The sequence below is a fragment of the Arctopsyche grandis genome, chromosome 5 (assembly GCF_051622035.1).
Source record: "Arctopsyche grandis isolate Sample6627 chromosome 5, ASM5162203v2, whole genome shotgun sequence".
NCBI lineage: Eukaryota > Metazoa > Arthropoda > Insecta > Trichoptera > Hydropsychidae > Arctopsyche > Arctopsyche grandis.
In genome coordinates, this window is record NC_135359.1 from 9,348,291 (window position 1) to 9,365,987 (window position 17,697).

At 35.1% G+C, this 17,697-nt stretch overlaps 1 protein-coding gene across 2 annotated transcripts in view; it reads left to right on the forward strand.

The window, feature by feature from the left end:
- The first annotated feature begins 1,414 nt into the window (after positions 1-1,414).
- dac (dachshund family transcription factor) overlaps positions 1,415-17,697 on the forward strand; it is a 201,211-nt gene continuing 184,928 nt past the window's right edge. The window contains exon 1 of one of the 2 annotated variants that reach the window (XM_077430530.1): positions 1,415-2,397. In XM_077430530.1, coding sequence (XP_077286656.1) covers positions 1,745-2,397 — 653 coding nt within the window. In that variant the 5' untranslated portion in view covers positions 1,415-1,744. The remainder of the gene's footprint in view (positions 2,398-17,697) is intronic. The other variant, XM_077430531.1, reaches the window with a different exon arrangement.

A 17,697-nucleotide genomic window follows, 5' to 3' on the forward strand; every position in this document is an offset into this window, starting at 1 on the left:
TGTTTTAGCCGGATTCGCTCAGTATTTGTAATATAAATAGCTAAAATCTGGCGAATCTAATAGTAAATATTCATTTGTTTTTTATTAAATTTATTTGAATCGAAAAAAATATAGATATATTGAATCGAAAACATATCGAATCATTGTCATAGAAACTTTGATTTGTTTTCGATGTTACCAACCAACATTATATACTTACAAAGTCTCTTTCGAAATTATATATTGCACTAGTGGTTTTATCCGGCTTCACTCGGTATTTGTAAAAAAAAATAGCTTAAACGTGGGAAAATAATCTAATAGTAAACATTAATTTGTTTTTTTATTAAATTTGTTTGAATCGAAAAAAAATAATATTTGACAATATCGATGTCGTCGTCATAAAAACTTTGATTTGTTTTAGATGCTCCTAACAAACCTGTAAACCTTATATACATACAAAGTCTCTTTCGAAATTATATATTAGATATGAACTACTAGTGGTTTTCGTTCGGTATTTGTAATATAAACCGCCTAAACATGGTTAATCTAATAGTTAAACATTTTATTAAATTTATTTGAATAGTTTTATTTTGTTTAAATTTATTTACATACATACAAATAGTTACACACAAATTTTCTTTCGAAATTATACATAAGATTAAATAATAAAATAAAATAAAAAAAGTAAATATGAAAAAAACGAACTAAGAGAAAATATCATAGAAGAAAAATAAAAATAAAATATTTGGAACGGTAACAAATTAACTAAATGGAAACATAGAAAAGAAAATATAGAAAAGACATTGGATAAGAAGAATTATTGGAAAAGAAGAATTACAAAATGTATTACATTGTTAGGAAGACCATTTCAAACTTATAGTAAAATATAAAAAAAAGAAGTAGTACAGTGAGACAAAAAATATACAAATATAAATGAAAATATTATATTCCATGTACAGTGAGCACCACGTGGTAATATAAAGCAAACAAAAAAGAAAAATTACAAAAACACATTAAAATTAATAAACAATGAATGACAACGAAGGTGACGAAGCAAATCAACCGCAGATTTGCTTACCTTACCTTAGCCCTAAAAGTACTGAAAGAGTCGGCAAACTCTGTTTGAATAGAAAAAATCTCTGATCAATTTATTTGATTTTTCTTTTACGAGTCCGAGACGGTGATCCATCTCTAAGACGAGTGCTTTCATTGAACGTAAATCAAAAAGTGCATAGATATCTACATATGTAGTTCCTAATCATAGAAGTACGGAGAGTAAACAAGAGGTAGGTCGCGACGCGACGCCGCGAAACGATCACTTTTAATTGTCTGCCCAAGGGGCGGGGAGGAAATCCACCCCTCCAACCCCCCACAATGGCCGTAGGGTCGGGTGGGGGGGGGGGGAGGGGGGGGGGTGGTGTGAAGTTTTAATAGTGTTTCGAATTGGAAGAAGGCGTCGCTCGTGGCTCGACGCGCTCAGTTCGTCTCGGATCCGAGAGGGTCGGCCACACATGCACGGCACTCGGCAGTCGGCAGCGTCTCGATATCGCGATCGGTTGCATATCTGTACATATCGATTGCGGGCGGCGGAGCGGCGGGGGGGGGAAAGCGAGTAGGCGGCGCTACGGCCGGCGACCAATCGGGGGCGAGCGGGAGAACGGCGACCAATCGGAGGGCAGCGGGCGCGGCAGTGTACCGCCCGCGCGCGCGCGTTTTATTTATTGGTGGTGGCGGCGCGCCGCGCGCCAGTCGTGCCCGCCGCCCCATGGAGCCCGCCGTGGACTCCGCGTCCTCGGGCAGCGAGCGAAGCGCGTCGCGAGGTTCTCACAGCGACCGCTCGCAATCGCATTCGCACCCCCACTCGCACCGAACCCCGCCGCCGGACCAGCGACGCAGATCCCCGCTGGCGCCGCTGCTGCCGCTGAGCCCCGCCGGAGTCGGAGTGCCCGGAGGTCTGCTGCCGCCGCGCCTGCCCCACCTGCCGCCCCCCGGCCTGGGCCTGCTGGGTTCGCTGCAGATGATGCACCACGCGTCTCCGCTGGAGCTGATGGCCGCGGCGCACCACCACGCGCCTCCGCGCTCCTACAACAGCCCGCCGCCCATCTCCTCGTCCGATCCCGCCGCCAACGAGTGCAAGCTCGTCGACTACCGCGGCCAGAAGGTGGCCGCCTTCATCATCCAGGGCGAGACCATGCTCTGTCTGCCGCAGGCCTTCGAGCTCTTCCTGAAGCACCTGGTCGGCGGCCTGCACACCGTCTACACCAAGCTGAAGCGGCTCGACATCGTGCCGCTCGTGTGCAACGTCGAGCAAGTTCGCATCCTTCGCGGCCTCGGCGCCATCCAGCCCGGCGTCAACCGCTGCAAGCTGCTCTCCTGCAAGGACTTCGACGTGCTCTACAGGGACTGCACCACGGCCAGGTACGTGCGCGCCCATCGCGTTCCACCACCCACTACCAACCACCACCACCACCGCCCACAAACCCGCACCAACCCTCTCATTATGCCACTGCCATATCGAGTGACGACTGATATAGATAGATATGTCAAAATATCACATCTCTCGAAAAATATATATATATATATACATATGTAGTATACGTCCACGTTTTTATGACGGTCCGTCTGTCGGGGGACACTTAATTTAACAATTTACGCCCGCGGTGAAGTGGGGTGGGAGCGGGGTGCAAAAATGAAAGGGTTGTTTTTCGCGCGCGCGAAGAAAACGAGGTTAGGACGTTGTTAATAATTGATGCGCCCGGTTTAATTGCATCGTTCGCCGTGTGCATTTTTAAACGGCTAATTTTTACTTTGGGTGGAAATTTTATGCGGAAATTCACCTCTTCGACGATGTCGTATTTTATATGTATGCATTTGTATGTATGCAGTTCTTAGGCCTAATACGCCGCTCCTTGCGACCTCGCATTTGTTCTCGAAAATCCCGTTCGGTTGTTTTTATTTTATTTTTATTATAACTTTTTTTTTTAGTTTGCATTGTATTGTATGCACGTTTATAGTGTGTGTATGAGTGTGGTCCGTGTGGGGTGTATGTGTGTAAGTGTGTGTGTGTGTGTGTGTGTGTGTGTGTGCATTAGTACCAATTCTAAATAATTAAAAAGCTGTCATAGTAAATGAGATCGGACCTCGTATCCCCCCGTAGGAGTCAGGTAGTTAGAAATCTCATCAAGGTTTATCTCCGGTGAGATTGGATAGATCGTTTCCAATGTTCTATGCCACAGTGATACCCCACATGCCTCTACATATGGATGTGTATTTTGACGTTGTTGTTGTTGTTATTGTTATTATTATTATTATTATTATTATGCCGACTGTGTTGATGTTGGGAAAATACCTATGTGTGTAGACTGCATAAAAAGGTTCTAATTCATTATTTCGGGCATCGGCGGGGTCCGCGTTGTGCGCCTTTTGTAAAAATAAGAACGAGGGTCTTAAATAAATAACGATTATGATTTGTTTGATGTATCGTTTTATCCTCGTGAATGTTTCAATTGTGCATTTTGTATGGTCGAATAGTACATGCGTATATGGGTATGTATGTATGTGGACGTTGGTGGGTAGCTATGCGAAAAAACGGCCGAAATGTTTATTAGACAAATAAACGAGAGACGAAAGAGCAGGCGGTCCGGTCCGGCCGCACAGAGCGCATTTCTCGCTTCACTAATTGCCTAACAGAGATGATAAATCGGAGGGGTTTTGGGTTACAGCCTCCACTTGGATTGGTGAGGATCAGGTGACGGCGCGTTCGTTGCAAGCCGCCGACGGCCACGCGACGAGCAATTGCGACCGTTTGTTTCCACGCTTTGAAATTAGTAAATGTTGATTTAGCTTATTGTGCATGTTGCGCAATTCTTATATTTGAGTTGGAATGGAAAAAAAATCCGACCTTTCTTTGGAATTATGACGATTTTTTTTATAGCGAAGACGTATCTATAAGGAAATTCAAATTTAAAATTTTTCTGTAACTGTTTATTTTTTATTTTGGTTTTTTAACTGATTAATAATTCACATTGAAATTTATACAAAGCAATAATGTAAGATGTAGCGATTGATCTTTTATATAATAAATTTAAAAAAAATGGTGTGAAATAAAGATTAAAAATAAGGCGACCTCCTATGGTGTGGTTCTCACGGAGGCGCTATTCATTCACTCATTGGTTTGTTTATTCAAATAAGTTTAAATGTTTTTATTTTGTAATGTTATCATTATTGTTGTGTTTCAATTCGAGTTTTGTTTCCTATGTAATTTTTAGCAATTATTCGGTTATAAGATTTGAATATGACGCTTTGTTCTAAAATTCATTATGAATATTCACAATTGTAAATTGTTGTTTTCGAACTGTGAATTTAAGTTTCGTATTTAACAATTCAACAGCTCGTGTCAATATTATCATATAAATGAAGTAACAAATAAAACCAAAAAAAAATAAAGATACGACTTCTAATCTCATTCGAGCGAGCCGTTGTAATAATTGTCTTACGATTATTCAAATGATTCGTTTTGTACGCTATAGCGGCGGCGAGCTTTCGTCGGGTGCTCGTTATAAAGCGTTTTAACGCATTCGAATGCTAATTGAATTGGGCGTAATGATACGTCGAATCGCACTCGTTTTGTTTCGATGCAAATGTCGTAGTTGGTATTTCGAAGTTAAACGTTGCAGATATGTATGTATGTATGTACCTACTCGAGTTGCGGTGTTTAGTTAGTTTTTTTTTTTTTGGTAATCACCGTTGGAATGATATGTATGTACGTAGTAGTGCGATTTTGCGGGTGATATTTTCGTTTTGGGTTATATGAGGGCTTAGGGTCAACCGGAGGGTGAAATCGTGAAAAAGATTTATCTGGATTGTTACAGGTGTCCTTTCGAGGGGCGAAATCCCTCTGGTTTCACTCTAAATCTTTGGGGACAATAAATCTCAGTTACGCGATTATATTCTCGCCGAAAGCGAGGCGTTCACACGTTTTCGTTTTATTAATAGGACACGCTCACACAATTTTCTAGTTAGAATTGTGCATTCATAATTAAATAGGATTTTTTTTGTCCACTGAAATTGGTATTTAAATTTTAAAATTAGACACCTTTTTGTTATTTTTACTGAAGGTGCACTGAATTTTTGTGTTGAATTTATTACACGTGCGTCTGTCTGTCTGCTTAGGTTTGTTATTATTGCACAATCAAGATTTTAAACTATTAAAATTATATTATAATATCGGATTTTTATCATGCTTATACGTATTTTGAATATTCATTATGTATCCGTGTTTCGTAATTGCAGATAGTTTTAATACGATTCATGATCATGATTCACATAAGAATATGAATAGCGAAAACAGGATTTTTAATACGAACATTATTTTCCATGTAACGCTGTAACAGTATTTGACACCTAAAATAGATAGAGAACACGAATAAAATAATTTTATAAGTATAATTTAAGAAAATATATAGAATATTTTAACTCCTTCTGATGTTGTTAAATACAATATTAAAAAATTTACTGTATTTAAAAATGTGGGAAGTATGAATATTTGCTTTTAGTACAAAGCAACACATGTTATTACGTTGTAGTTGAGGCCGTTATTACGTTTTAATTTCCTAGACTGTTTTTGAAAAATCGCCGTACAAACGTTCGTGTCGAGCCATCCTTAAAATTTGCGATTCAGAATTTTAATTAAAGACGGATTTTATGTGCTTATTTTTTTTCCTCGACGTCACGTTCGACGATTTTGGATCGTTTTCTTTATCACGTAAATTTAGCAACATCTCAACATACAATTAATACTAATTTAGACGTGGATTAAGGTTCGGGGGGTGGCGGGTGGAGGCTGTAGCCTCCTACCGCGCGCAAAATCGAAAATTCTATCGGCTAAAAAGGTACAAAACAAAGTGGGCAACTTTTACGATGTTGGCAATCTATTTTAACAAACAAAAATAATCTAAAAATAAGCGGGTATTATGAGATTGTTATTATTGTATTTTAATGCAAAACTTTTTGAAATAAATAAAAATTGATAGTAGGTGTCGAAAGCAGTCTGCAATGTCGTTAAATTTTATTTCGGCATATTAATTTAATTTTCAGTTATTGTACAATGGAACTTTTCGAATGTTGCGTGCGCTTTATAAAATCAGCAATTGCTTATTAAGGTAACTTTAAGCACAACGTGGGTGAACGTTCATACCGACCCGTACCTATCACTTTTCCAATATATTAAATGCATGTTTGAACGAAATTAAGCGAACGTTTTCAGTGGAATTTCATTGGCTTTTAGCTAATGTGTGTAAACATATTCTGCCAATTTTTAATTACTTTTAAATTAGTGCATAGGTATAAATAAATTTAGGTATAATGTGCTTTTGTAACTCGATAAATCGTGGGGTTATTAATCGTTGCTGTGTGTGATAGAAACACGATGAAATTGACTATAATCAATTAGCCTTTATTAATTACGCTAATAGTTTAACGATTGCGCATTTGATTAATTGACGGAATCGGAATTTTATTATTAATCGTAGCATCTAATACGAGCGATCTCCATAACTCTTGTACAATTCTTATCTTACTGGAACGTCAACGCCTACCGAACCCGCATAATGCCCATTCAAACGTCGATAAATGTCAATGTTGAATATAATTGGTATTTACGATTGATAATAGTGTCGATTTTTATTTAATATTTGTGATACCTAATTAAAAGCATAATATTTAATATACATATATATGTATGTACATAAAGACAATATTATTTTTATTGAGTTCATATAAAATAAAATTTTAATTAATCCACTTAATATATAAAGAATTTATTTATTAATTGATAGTATTTGAAATTGAAATTTAAGTAAATACTTCAAATACTCATAGTTCAATTTATACTAATTACATTTATTTACCAGACCTAAATATATTGAATATAATATATTCGAATAAAACCACACAGAGGCAAGTACAATTATGTATCTAAAATGTAAAGCTTCTGATCCAAATGAAATATAAAATTAATTGTATATTTATATAATGACAGAGGGTATTTAGTTATTTACACTACAGATCAATAATAAATTGAAAGTAACTTACAAAATTCATATTGATTTAATCAAATATTAAGTAAAATATTAAATAAGGCAGGTAGCAAAAGCTTAATTCGTATCGCGGATTTGGAGTTTGAATTAAATGAACGAAGTAAAGACCGAAATCGATCGGCAATCGGTCGTGGCAAATTCGTATAGGTCGCTTGGCAACAGTGCACTCGACTATGAACCTTAAATGTCACGCATTCAAAATGTCGTTTGCGACCTTTCGATTCTGACTTTTAACGAGTCGATAAATACGCATCAACGAGCCGATCTTCATAGTATTATATACCGAAGTAGATGTTTTCATATATGCATGTATGTATGTATATATGGACATATGTATTTATGCGTAGCAACGGAAGGTGCATTTGGTGCTTTTTTTCGGTCCGGGTCCGGCGTCTCAACTTCCGGTTCCGGCCGGGGGATGATCGTCGAGCAACAAGTGCGCCCCCGGATGATGCGAGGGAGGATTCTAGGGGGTGGAAAGTGGGCTCCGCCCCCGCCCAACCATTCGTACATTCGAAATGGGCGCGCAATCGTACAAAACGACTGTTCGGTTGGAAGGCGGAGGCGTCGCGACGCCTATTCCACCGGAAGGCGTCCCCAAAGCGACACTCCCACTTCCACCTTTTACGACATCTCTATATCGAATCCTATTCTAATGCGTTTCTGTCTCCGTCGCTTTATAGCGAATCCCCAAGACTTGAGCTCAATGGTAGGGTGCGTGAAGGAAAAATGTTGACTTGAAATATACATAATAGTAAGGTCTTTGTCTTTTAACATTACGTGAACAGAATATTGAAATCAATGACTGTCACTATTTATTATATGTATGTACATATGTACATTTTTTGTGTAAGCTTTACATGATTTTAACAATATAAAATTGTATCATATGTTCACATTTTATGATATTTTTGGGTAATATATTTTAGGCTATTTATTTATTTTTCAAAACGGGTTTAATTTATAAAAAATTCGACTGCGGCGCATTTTACAAATAAATATTTTTTTTGCGTAAAGTTCATGAACCTTTTTAAGTTTTTCAAACAATAAATGAATACCTGCATATATATGCATGTATATGTATATATTTTTATATATTCAAATCAAAAGTGTTTAAAGCGTAATTTGTTTTTTTTTTATTTTCACAAATATCGTTGTAATCAAGGAAATAAAAATTTCTTCCATTCCATCTATGATGTGATCATTTATATACATAATTGTAAGTTGATAACTTTGAGTATGTATGTTCTTAAGTTTGGAGGCCTTGGTTAGTAAAGTTTGAATATAACTGATAATGTAATTTAATTAAAATATATATATATTTGTATACTATAAGCAGTCGCGCTCTTATCTGCGTATAAATAATTGCCTGCAATCAAGGTCGGTGTATGGAATGAGAAAATAAAAACGTAATGAGTGCGCATTTAAATATTAGAATAGATCGCTTAAATCAGGTGTGTATGTATGTACATATTTTTTTTAAATTTACTATTAATTGAAGTTGAATGGTGCATTGCATTAAGTGTATCATTAAGATTTGATATCAAATTCTTAGTTTTTTATGTATTGTAAGCAATTTAGTTCAGAGGGGGCTGAATTGGCTTACGGGTTGAAATTAGTTCGTTCGGGTCCTGAATGGAATTCGTAACTGTAATTTATACACAGAGACGTCGAAAGAAAAAGCGCATGTAGTAATAACATATGTACGAACAATTTTTTTTCGTTTCCATGCGTATTTTACCCACTACCTATGGCAATTATGCAAATGTCGCAAATAACCGATTGCAAGGTCGAATTTCCGTTTAATTTAATTTCGTATCGAAACAAACGCACTACTCGCCTCACACAAGCATAAGTGAGTATACGTATGTACATACATATGTATGTATATGATCACTTTAAAAATTGCCACGCTGAAATTTGCGGTCAACCTCAATGCACACATTCAACGGTTTCTCTCTTTCTCTCTGTCTCTTTTTTATTATTGTTGTTTTATGTTCCGTTTTTGAAAATTTGCTACGAAATGCGAATTTAAACGATTACTTATTGTGCATAAATAATGCTTATTGTATTCGTTGCTCGGCTTATTTAAATAATATACGTATAAATATGTAGAGCAAGTTTGCAAGCACACTATCGCTACGTATCGTAATATTTTAACGAAATATACAGGGCGTTACTAGTGAATGTTTACATATTTCAAAATAATACAATTCCACATACATACATACGTGTTCATTTTTCTGTATAATTTAAATTTACAATCGGATTATGATCAAAAAATGCCATAACTTCACACATTCTCATACAGCCTACTTCGGATTTGTAAAAATATTTATAATAGAATAACTTATAATTAGTTTTATCTTTGTCCGTATCTTTGGATCTTGAAACTAGCATCATTCATCACTCTTTAAGACCCTCAAATGAGGCCACGAACCTCGCCCAGTGCGTTGATTTGTAATGTGGTCAAAAGTCGTCTGTTTTTGCATTAGAAGATATATATGATTTAAAATAGACATTTGTTGTATAAAAACACTTTTACTGGCTACCTTTCATTTGAGTTGTACCTGCTCTTTGTATCTACATTCACTGTTCTTTGGTCTGGGTTTACTTCATATTTGTATAGTATAACGTCATAGTTTATTCAGAAAAAATCTTATCGATTGATCTATTTATAATTTAATACACTTATGGATACGAATACTGTAGTTTAGGCGCAGAATCTACATGCATATATACGTATGTACATATATATGTTTGGATATAATTACCGCGAAGCGTGAAGGTCAATAGCTAGTGCATTCTAGTATAGCTAATACCGATCTAATAATATATGTACGAGCGTCTTCATTATAGTTCAACATGTTATCACAGTACTACCGTATGTGTGTGTGTGTGTGTGTATCTATTATGTAATAGAAAGAATCAGCAATAGAATGGGGGGTGAATAAGATAATAAAAAATAAGTAAAATAAAAAGAAGAGCCGATCGTAGCTCTGGTTTCGGACCGGGAAGATCAGAGCACGTCTGGCCCATCTTACATGGGTGTTGTTGTTATGATGCGAACACGTAGAATATTGATTTTTTAGCTGTGACAGCTCAATAATACGCGCCGGCCTGATCGATGGTGCCTTCTACGGGTCTGTGATAACAATTTTTTTACCCTTCTCCGTTTATTGTGCGGCGATAATCGGGCCGTTGTGTCGGCGGACAATGGGTTAAGAGTGTCGGAAGGCGGCTCGCGAGCCCCAAAGTGGGCGAAATTAAAATCGTAGAGCCATTCAACGAAATCGGTCGTAGACCAAATTTATCTACACGCTTTTCGGTTGTTTGTGCGGTGATGATTTGGCGGATTAGTGCGAGCGAGACAGATGCACGATAAGGTCAAAGTTATTGCGAGGTGTTGATGTTTCGTCGTGATTGTGTGAAAGTTTATTGTCGGCTTCGCCGTGAGTTATATATAATATGATCGGTGTGAATATTATTAAAGTATGATTTTATTATTTTAATTTTGATATTTCGTACGAGTGCGAGGTCGTATCTATGTATGTATGCAGTGGCATTAACAGTGTAGGCTGTATGGTTGTTGGTTTAGAAAACTATGGAAAATAAACCCAACTGAACAGTTAATTTTCGATCAAGTGTTAAGTTTGTGGTGATATATATAAATCAATATTAATTAATTTACTGTGTATGTATTTATGAGTTACAAGTATTTATGAATCAGCTGGTGGTTTGGGTACTATGTATCATGTGTTTTCATCTATTTTATATACTTACGTCTGTATGTATAATCAGACTTGATATTGGATTTAAACCGACACTCTATCGTGACGACCTCGATTGGTGATAAATATTATTTAGGTTCAATTAAATGTAAGGTTGTTTGTGACACGTTTCAAATTATAAATATTAAACGTTTGCTTCTGTATTTATTATATTTGTTATTATATAATTAAATTTCACACTCGTTTATTTTTATATAATAAAAATCGAATCAATATTTCATTTTGCCGTTTTCTGACTTGCTTGCTCTGTGTATGAGTGTGTCAGTGACGAGTTTCTAGAAATATTAATCAATTTGTTAAAAAAATTGTCTGGTCTAGATTTTATCTGGGCGAGTTGATTACTTGTAAATTGATTTATATCGTAGAACGTTTGAATTTTGAGAAGTAATAAATTAAAAAACATTTCTCGGTATTATTTAGTACTAAATATGAGTCAATTATACAGTTTAGATTTTTCGTTGAATGTTTGTAATTAAATGGCGCGAATTCGTGAATAAATTTAATTCAACGATCGATTTACTCAAACGTGTAAACAAATATGTATGTAGTAGGAAGTCAGTCCGTTCAAAGCGACACGAATTATTTAAAGTTGAAAATAAGCACGTGTTGAATTTCTTCAAAAGCCGAATAGGAATAGTATGTTTATTCGTCTGTTGAAAAGATTGATTATATCTCAATTCAAATAAACCGTAAAATCGACCGTAAAAAATAACTTTTTTTTTATATATGCACTAAACGCGATGATATCTCAATGAGAACGATTCGATGCGTTTCGTGGCGGAGTCGGAGTCGGAAACGGACGAAAACTACTGTGTGTATTTATAATAAATTATGCGTAGAAAACGAAATCATTTATATCATAATAAAAATTAGATAAAACACAAAAAAAGAACCGTTTATTACGACTATGTAAAATTGCGTGTGGCGTTTGGATGATTAATACATTTCAACTGTGCGTTGCGTTTACGTCCAACAGAATTCGAACGCATATTTATCAAACGCACATGAATAATTCAGATAGATGTTTCGGCTCAGATTCGAATGATCATTTCAAAAATGATCTCCGGCATATTAATTGTTTAATTAATGATACGACTGTTAAACGTTTCGGCTATTGAACGGCGCGAGCTCTCCGCTCCGACTGCTCGCATCTCGAACGCCAACAACAGGTTCACTTAATTAATTAAATAATTAATTATGCGAAATTTTGCCATTGCGAAATCGTCGCTTAGAAGTGCTGAAATGCCGTGCTCGAAATTTGCACGACGTAAATAATTAAAAATAGTCGAAAAAAAAATCTAATAGATTTCCGAGGCGAACGATCTCGCGCGTAAGTATTTCACCCACTACGAATTGTTACGCTAATCGACAATAAAAATTCATTTTACGCATTCGAATAGTAATTGCCAGATGACCGGAAAGCGTTGCATCGTTTTACTGTACATTTTTCCGGAATTATTACACTGGGAGTGATTCTGGTGATAATTGAGAGCCGTACGTATGCAATTACGTACCTACAATGTACAGCACGAAGGTACATCTTTCTAGTAGTGCATATAGGAAACCCTTTAATTAGACCAATGATATATGCGCATTGAGATGAGTGATTACATACGTGTGTATGTAAATCTGAAGGGATATGATTTTAATATTGCAAATTATTTAGTACAATGATGGAATAAATCATCGAAGTCGGTGTACAATTAAAATACAAATTTTTGAATGGATAAAAACGGCAGTAAGCGCCTACGATGTCAATAAAATTTATAGTAATTTAATTTAATTTAATTAATGATGAATTAGACACTCGATGTGTTTGATAATATTAAGTATATTAAATTTATAAAATATATGAATTTAAAATATATGAAGTTTTGCATAGATTAAGTACCTTTAAGGGTACCGTTAAGATTAAGGAATATATGTATGTATGTATGTATGTATCTATATACTTTTCCCCACAATGCTGATTATGAACAGATCTATGTAATTATAAAACGATAGATATATCTGATTGGCAAACAATATCGATTTGTAGATTTTTTTTCATAATGTTATCGAGATTTAATGTAATCAAAAAATAAAAAATGAACAATTCGCAATGTGAAGCTCGTAAATTTCATTCACGCGCGATATATCATAATTTCGATAACGTCTCGCATTAATTAACGCGTGCATTTAAATTAAAATTAAATTAGAAGTAAATATATATATGTATGTATGTATATATAAATGTACACGTATTTAGATATGAGAAATCGCACATAGGCTAATTATTCATAAAAAAGCAATGCGAATTTGGTCGAAAAAACAATTAAAATTACACGAGCTAGTGTCCGTGTGTAAGTGTTCCAAGTGCTAATTAACGTTTCTTTTTTGTTTTTTTGAAGTTGTTAACGAATGAGTAGCAAAAGCCGATAAATTGACGAGTCAGTTTTTATTGTTGATTTTAAATTATTTTTTTAATATCATAATTTCGAGTGAAATTATGATATTAAAATTAACTTCGGTCGATAATATTTTTTTTCTGTACGTGTTCGTCTTTTTCCCATAGAGATCTCAGATTCACATACAAAACAATATGATATTTCCTAGGGAATAAATTACATTTGAAAACCAGTGCTGCGGTCGCAGGTGGAAAAAAACTAGTTTGTTTTCGTATTTTTATTTTCTTCACGCTCTTTTCTACGTCTTATTGAAGTAACATTTATTATTAAACAATCGTGTTACTTGCATTGCATACATACATATACACACACAGACATCGTCACGCAAGAGCGACTTTTAATTTGCCGTTACCGTAAATACATATGTATGTAATATGCATACGTTTCCAAATGAATACATTACACAATTATTCGAATGATGGTCTTTTTGTTGTTGTGAGCGCTATTTTCTTATTGTAATTTTGCGGAACAAAGGGATCTTTCAGGCTTACATAAACCCACCCATCGCCGTTTAAACAATTCATAGGCGTGGATCGAATCACACCGACAGATAAAATTAATAACTCTGACCGGGCTTATCTTACGATTTTTATGTTAAAATAATGGAAATGGGTCCGTGTACTTTTTCGGCCAATTTTCCTCTATAAAAATAGCAATAAATATCGTCGGTTATTGCGTGTAATTGTAACCAAAGCGGTGTAAGTGTATGCGATAATTAAAAATAATATAACGCTATTCGTCAATTGTTCGTTGCTTTATGTTATTTTTTTTTCATTTTATTTTTTATTAATTGTGATACGGCACGTGTTTTGAAATGTTTGTAGTTCTATTGAAATATTCTACATATATGTATGTACTTTCACACATTTTTCTATGCAGAAATTAATACAATTCTGAAACTCTGTGTGATCGTAATTTTTTTATAATATTTTTCTTATTGTTGATATAATTTTGATATGTTTTCAATCTGCATATATCATTTTTATTACTATATGTACATACATATACATATATCAACTTATAATTTTGATTCTATGCTTGATGTAATTTCAATCATTTTGTTTTGAATTATGTAACATTTGTCTGCAGACATTGAAATTTCCTTTAAATTACATCACTTACATACACAGGAAACTTATTATATGTATATACAGATGCATACTAGTGGAGTACAAGAAGTACCGTAGAAAATATCGAAAAATATTGGTCAATGTTTGATAACCGGAAGTACTCAATTCGTTTTTATATGTATTGAATCTTATATAAAATCGTACCGTGTGATGATTTTTTTTGTTCGATTTGTATCAACATATCACGATGAAGTCGTTTATTTATAAACAATTTTTTAATTTGATGTAATTGGAGAAAATTTTGAAATTGACCCGTTCACAGTCGAAACGAAACTTTGAGCGCACACCGGTGAATTAGTTAGTGGGTAATAATATCTGGGAAATGTAGATCGGTAGCAATGATAAATGTCAAGTTTAAAACAATAAAAATGGTCTGGTGTTGATTTATTATTATCATTCTCATTTGTTAGAGAATTTGGTCCGGTCTCGGGGAGTTTTCGTTTCCGAAAATTTAGAACGTTTCCGCGTGTGTTATTTATATATAATTTGATACCATTAAGCGTCTAATTATCATTTGAAACAATGGCCCGTTCGTGTTCTAATGGATTAACCTCTCTTTCTTTCTCTCTGGGTATTGTGTCTTTGAAACGGCCGGTTTGAAATAATAAATCGTACGCATAACGGATTTTATCTTGATAGTGTTCCAGTGTGTTTATACACTGTTCTACGCGCTCTTTAAACTCGGCTCGATGCGAACGATTAATATTATTATTAAGCGTCATAATCAGAAATGAAAAATTACGCTCGATGTGTCATTTTAGAAATTAATCGTTTGAACGAACATTAATTTCAACGGCGAAAACTGGGGTGTAGATTATAAGTAAATAAATAGTAAGATGGGTCGATGATTAGAGTAGAATTTCATTGTACATTCGTCCATAATTCAAATGTTGAAAGAAGCTGTTATTGAATGTTTTGTAGTAAAATGAGTTACAAACTTGCAAATAGCTTTACTTTATGGAAACACCGGTCTAACAAGACCGCAAATTTCGATTGGAGGTTCAGCTCGAACACCTTGCGCTCTAGTTTTTTTTTTATTGCTTAGGTATATTTATTTTATTATTTAACAATCGTAAAAACGATTCTAAATAATAATAAAAAGGGGATCTCATGAGGAGTGCTGTTAAGCAATTATACGGGGATCCCGAAACGGTGGTCTCTCCCGAGAGGAAATGTTTCAATCGTTAGTCATAAATCTTGTCTTGGGATGTCCTTAATAACTCCAAAACAAGATACATTCCATCCCTCCCCTTCCCTGCTGATCAGAAGGGTTTATTGTTTCATAAATACCAATGTGAATAAATTGTGCAACAGATTGGGGAACGTTTGCTTTTTAGTATCGGGTGAGGCACAATTATCTGACGCTTTTATCGTAAGTAGTAAATAATGTAATGAAGTGCAGTTTTTAATTTCGAATTGAATTTTGCATTACACTTGATATTTTTTCGGATTAAAGTATTAAAATAAAATATATTTTTTTTAAATAGTTGCCGCCGTTTTTCTCTTGCTTGGGCTTGGTCCGCTTTTGCGCCTAACCGCCCAATTAACGTTTAATTATAATTTCACAGGCTATGAATAATATTTGAATATGTTTAATTGACGTGTCTGCGGTGCAATTTCATACTAAATCACCACTATAACAATCGTAACATCATCTTGTTTCGCTAACCCGAAAGTATCGAATGCCGTTGTTGTACATGTACGCAAATTTTATACGTATAAAATAATGTAGGTATATATAAAAAAATAATAATTTACGCCAAAAAAAAAACTAGTTTCTTTAATTTAATCATACTTTTAACATGTTACGCGCACTGTGTACAAAGTGTTCCGTTTTGAATATAAAACACTTTTTTTTGTTTCTGTGAACGCAAATTTAGAAATCTTATCTGGCACGGTACATAAATCATAATCAGTCTCACCGAACAACTAACCGTTTCGGTGCTCGAGCATAATTTTCTTTGTAATTTCACAACTGCAACCACCCCCCCCAATTATTATTATATTGCGTATTTCGCGCAAGTGTTTTATTTCTCGTTTTTCAAAAGGTTGAAACAATGTTACTCACTTTTTAATTGCGCCGGGATCCAATCGTAAAACTCCGAGCATAGTTTGGTTTGACAGATCGGAGATTCGATTGCAGTTCTGGGTTGTTGAGTGGGCATAAACGGATCGTAAAAGCAGAATGGAAGATCGCTTCTACATCTTTTTGTGTTTTTTTTTTTGTTTTTATTATTTTTTTCGTGCCGCCTCTCTAGTCGTAAACTTCAACGCAGTTCAAACAAATCGCTACTTCGATACAAATTGAATGCGGTTGAAGACCTCTGCTTTCTGCGGATTAAGGCGAATCTTTTCACGGTCACGATATCCCATAGGCGCAATAATAGCCCTCCCCTTCCTTCTTCTGTAGCATGGGGTTGCGGAGGCCCCATGGAAACAGGGTCGCCCCTTCTGCTCTCGGTATGTAGGCTGTATCGACCGGGCACTGCCCCACATTTTTGCCACCGAATTAATGTCAATATCCTTGTTATCTCTCGGCTCACCTTCTACAGAGACGGCTCCGGGAGTTTTGACCCCGTATATAAGTTATTATGTACTTTGCTAAACGAACGTACACATACATACTTCTGCGAAGTGAAATTTTAACTCATGATATTTCAAATAAGCATTGATGAATCAAAGCAAATTGAAATGATTTCATCAGCTTGTGTAAACATTTATTTGTACACTATAAATGACTTTTGTAGCTTTGCAAAATTACTCTTTACGATCTAGATAATTGTGGAAGTGTATTTGTTCCTTTTCTAGCTACTGTGTAATTTTTATTTTGGCATTTCGTTTTGAATTAGGTACATATTATAAGGTCACCTAGAAGGGCTTTTTGCCCACTTGACCGTGTTCGATATAATAACACCACAATATTTTTTACGACATAGATAACTCCAATATATTTATTAAATTTATCTATTAGTCTTTCTATTTGAAAGTGGCGGAAGTCCAATTTTCAGTTCCAAAAACACTATTTATGTTTGACTTAATTCACAAATTGGTATCACTTATTTTAATTCAATATGTCCAGAATAAACGCATTTCATGCCACCAGTATTTTTGAATATTTTTAAACGTATATTTAATGTTTTGCGAAATATGTCTCGAAATAAAGGAAATAATTATGACGGTGAATATGTACCTACATACAATATTAAAAGTTTGTGGAAGCTTTTGTAGATTCAAGTAATTTTTCAATTTATGA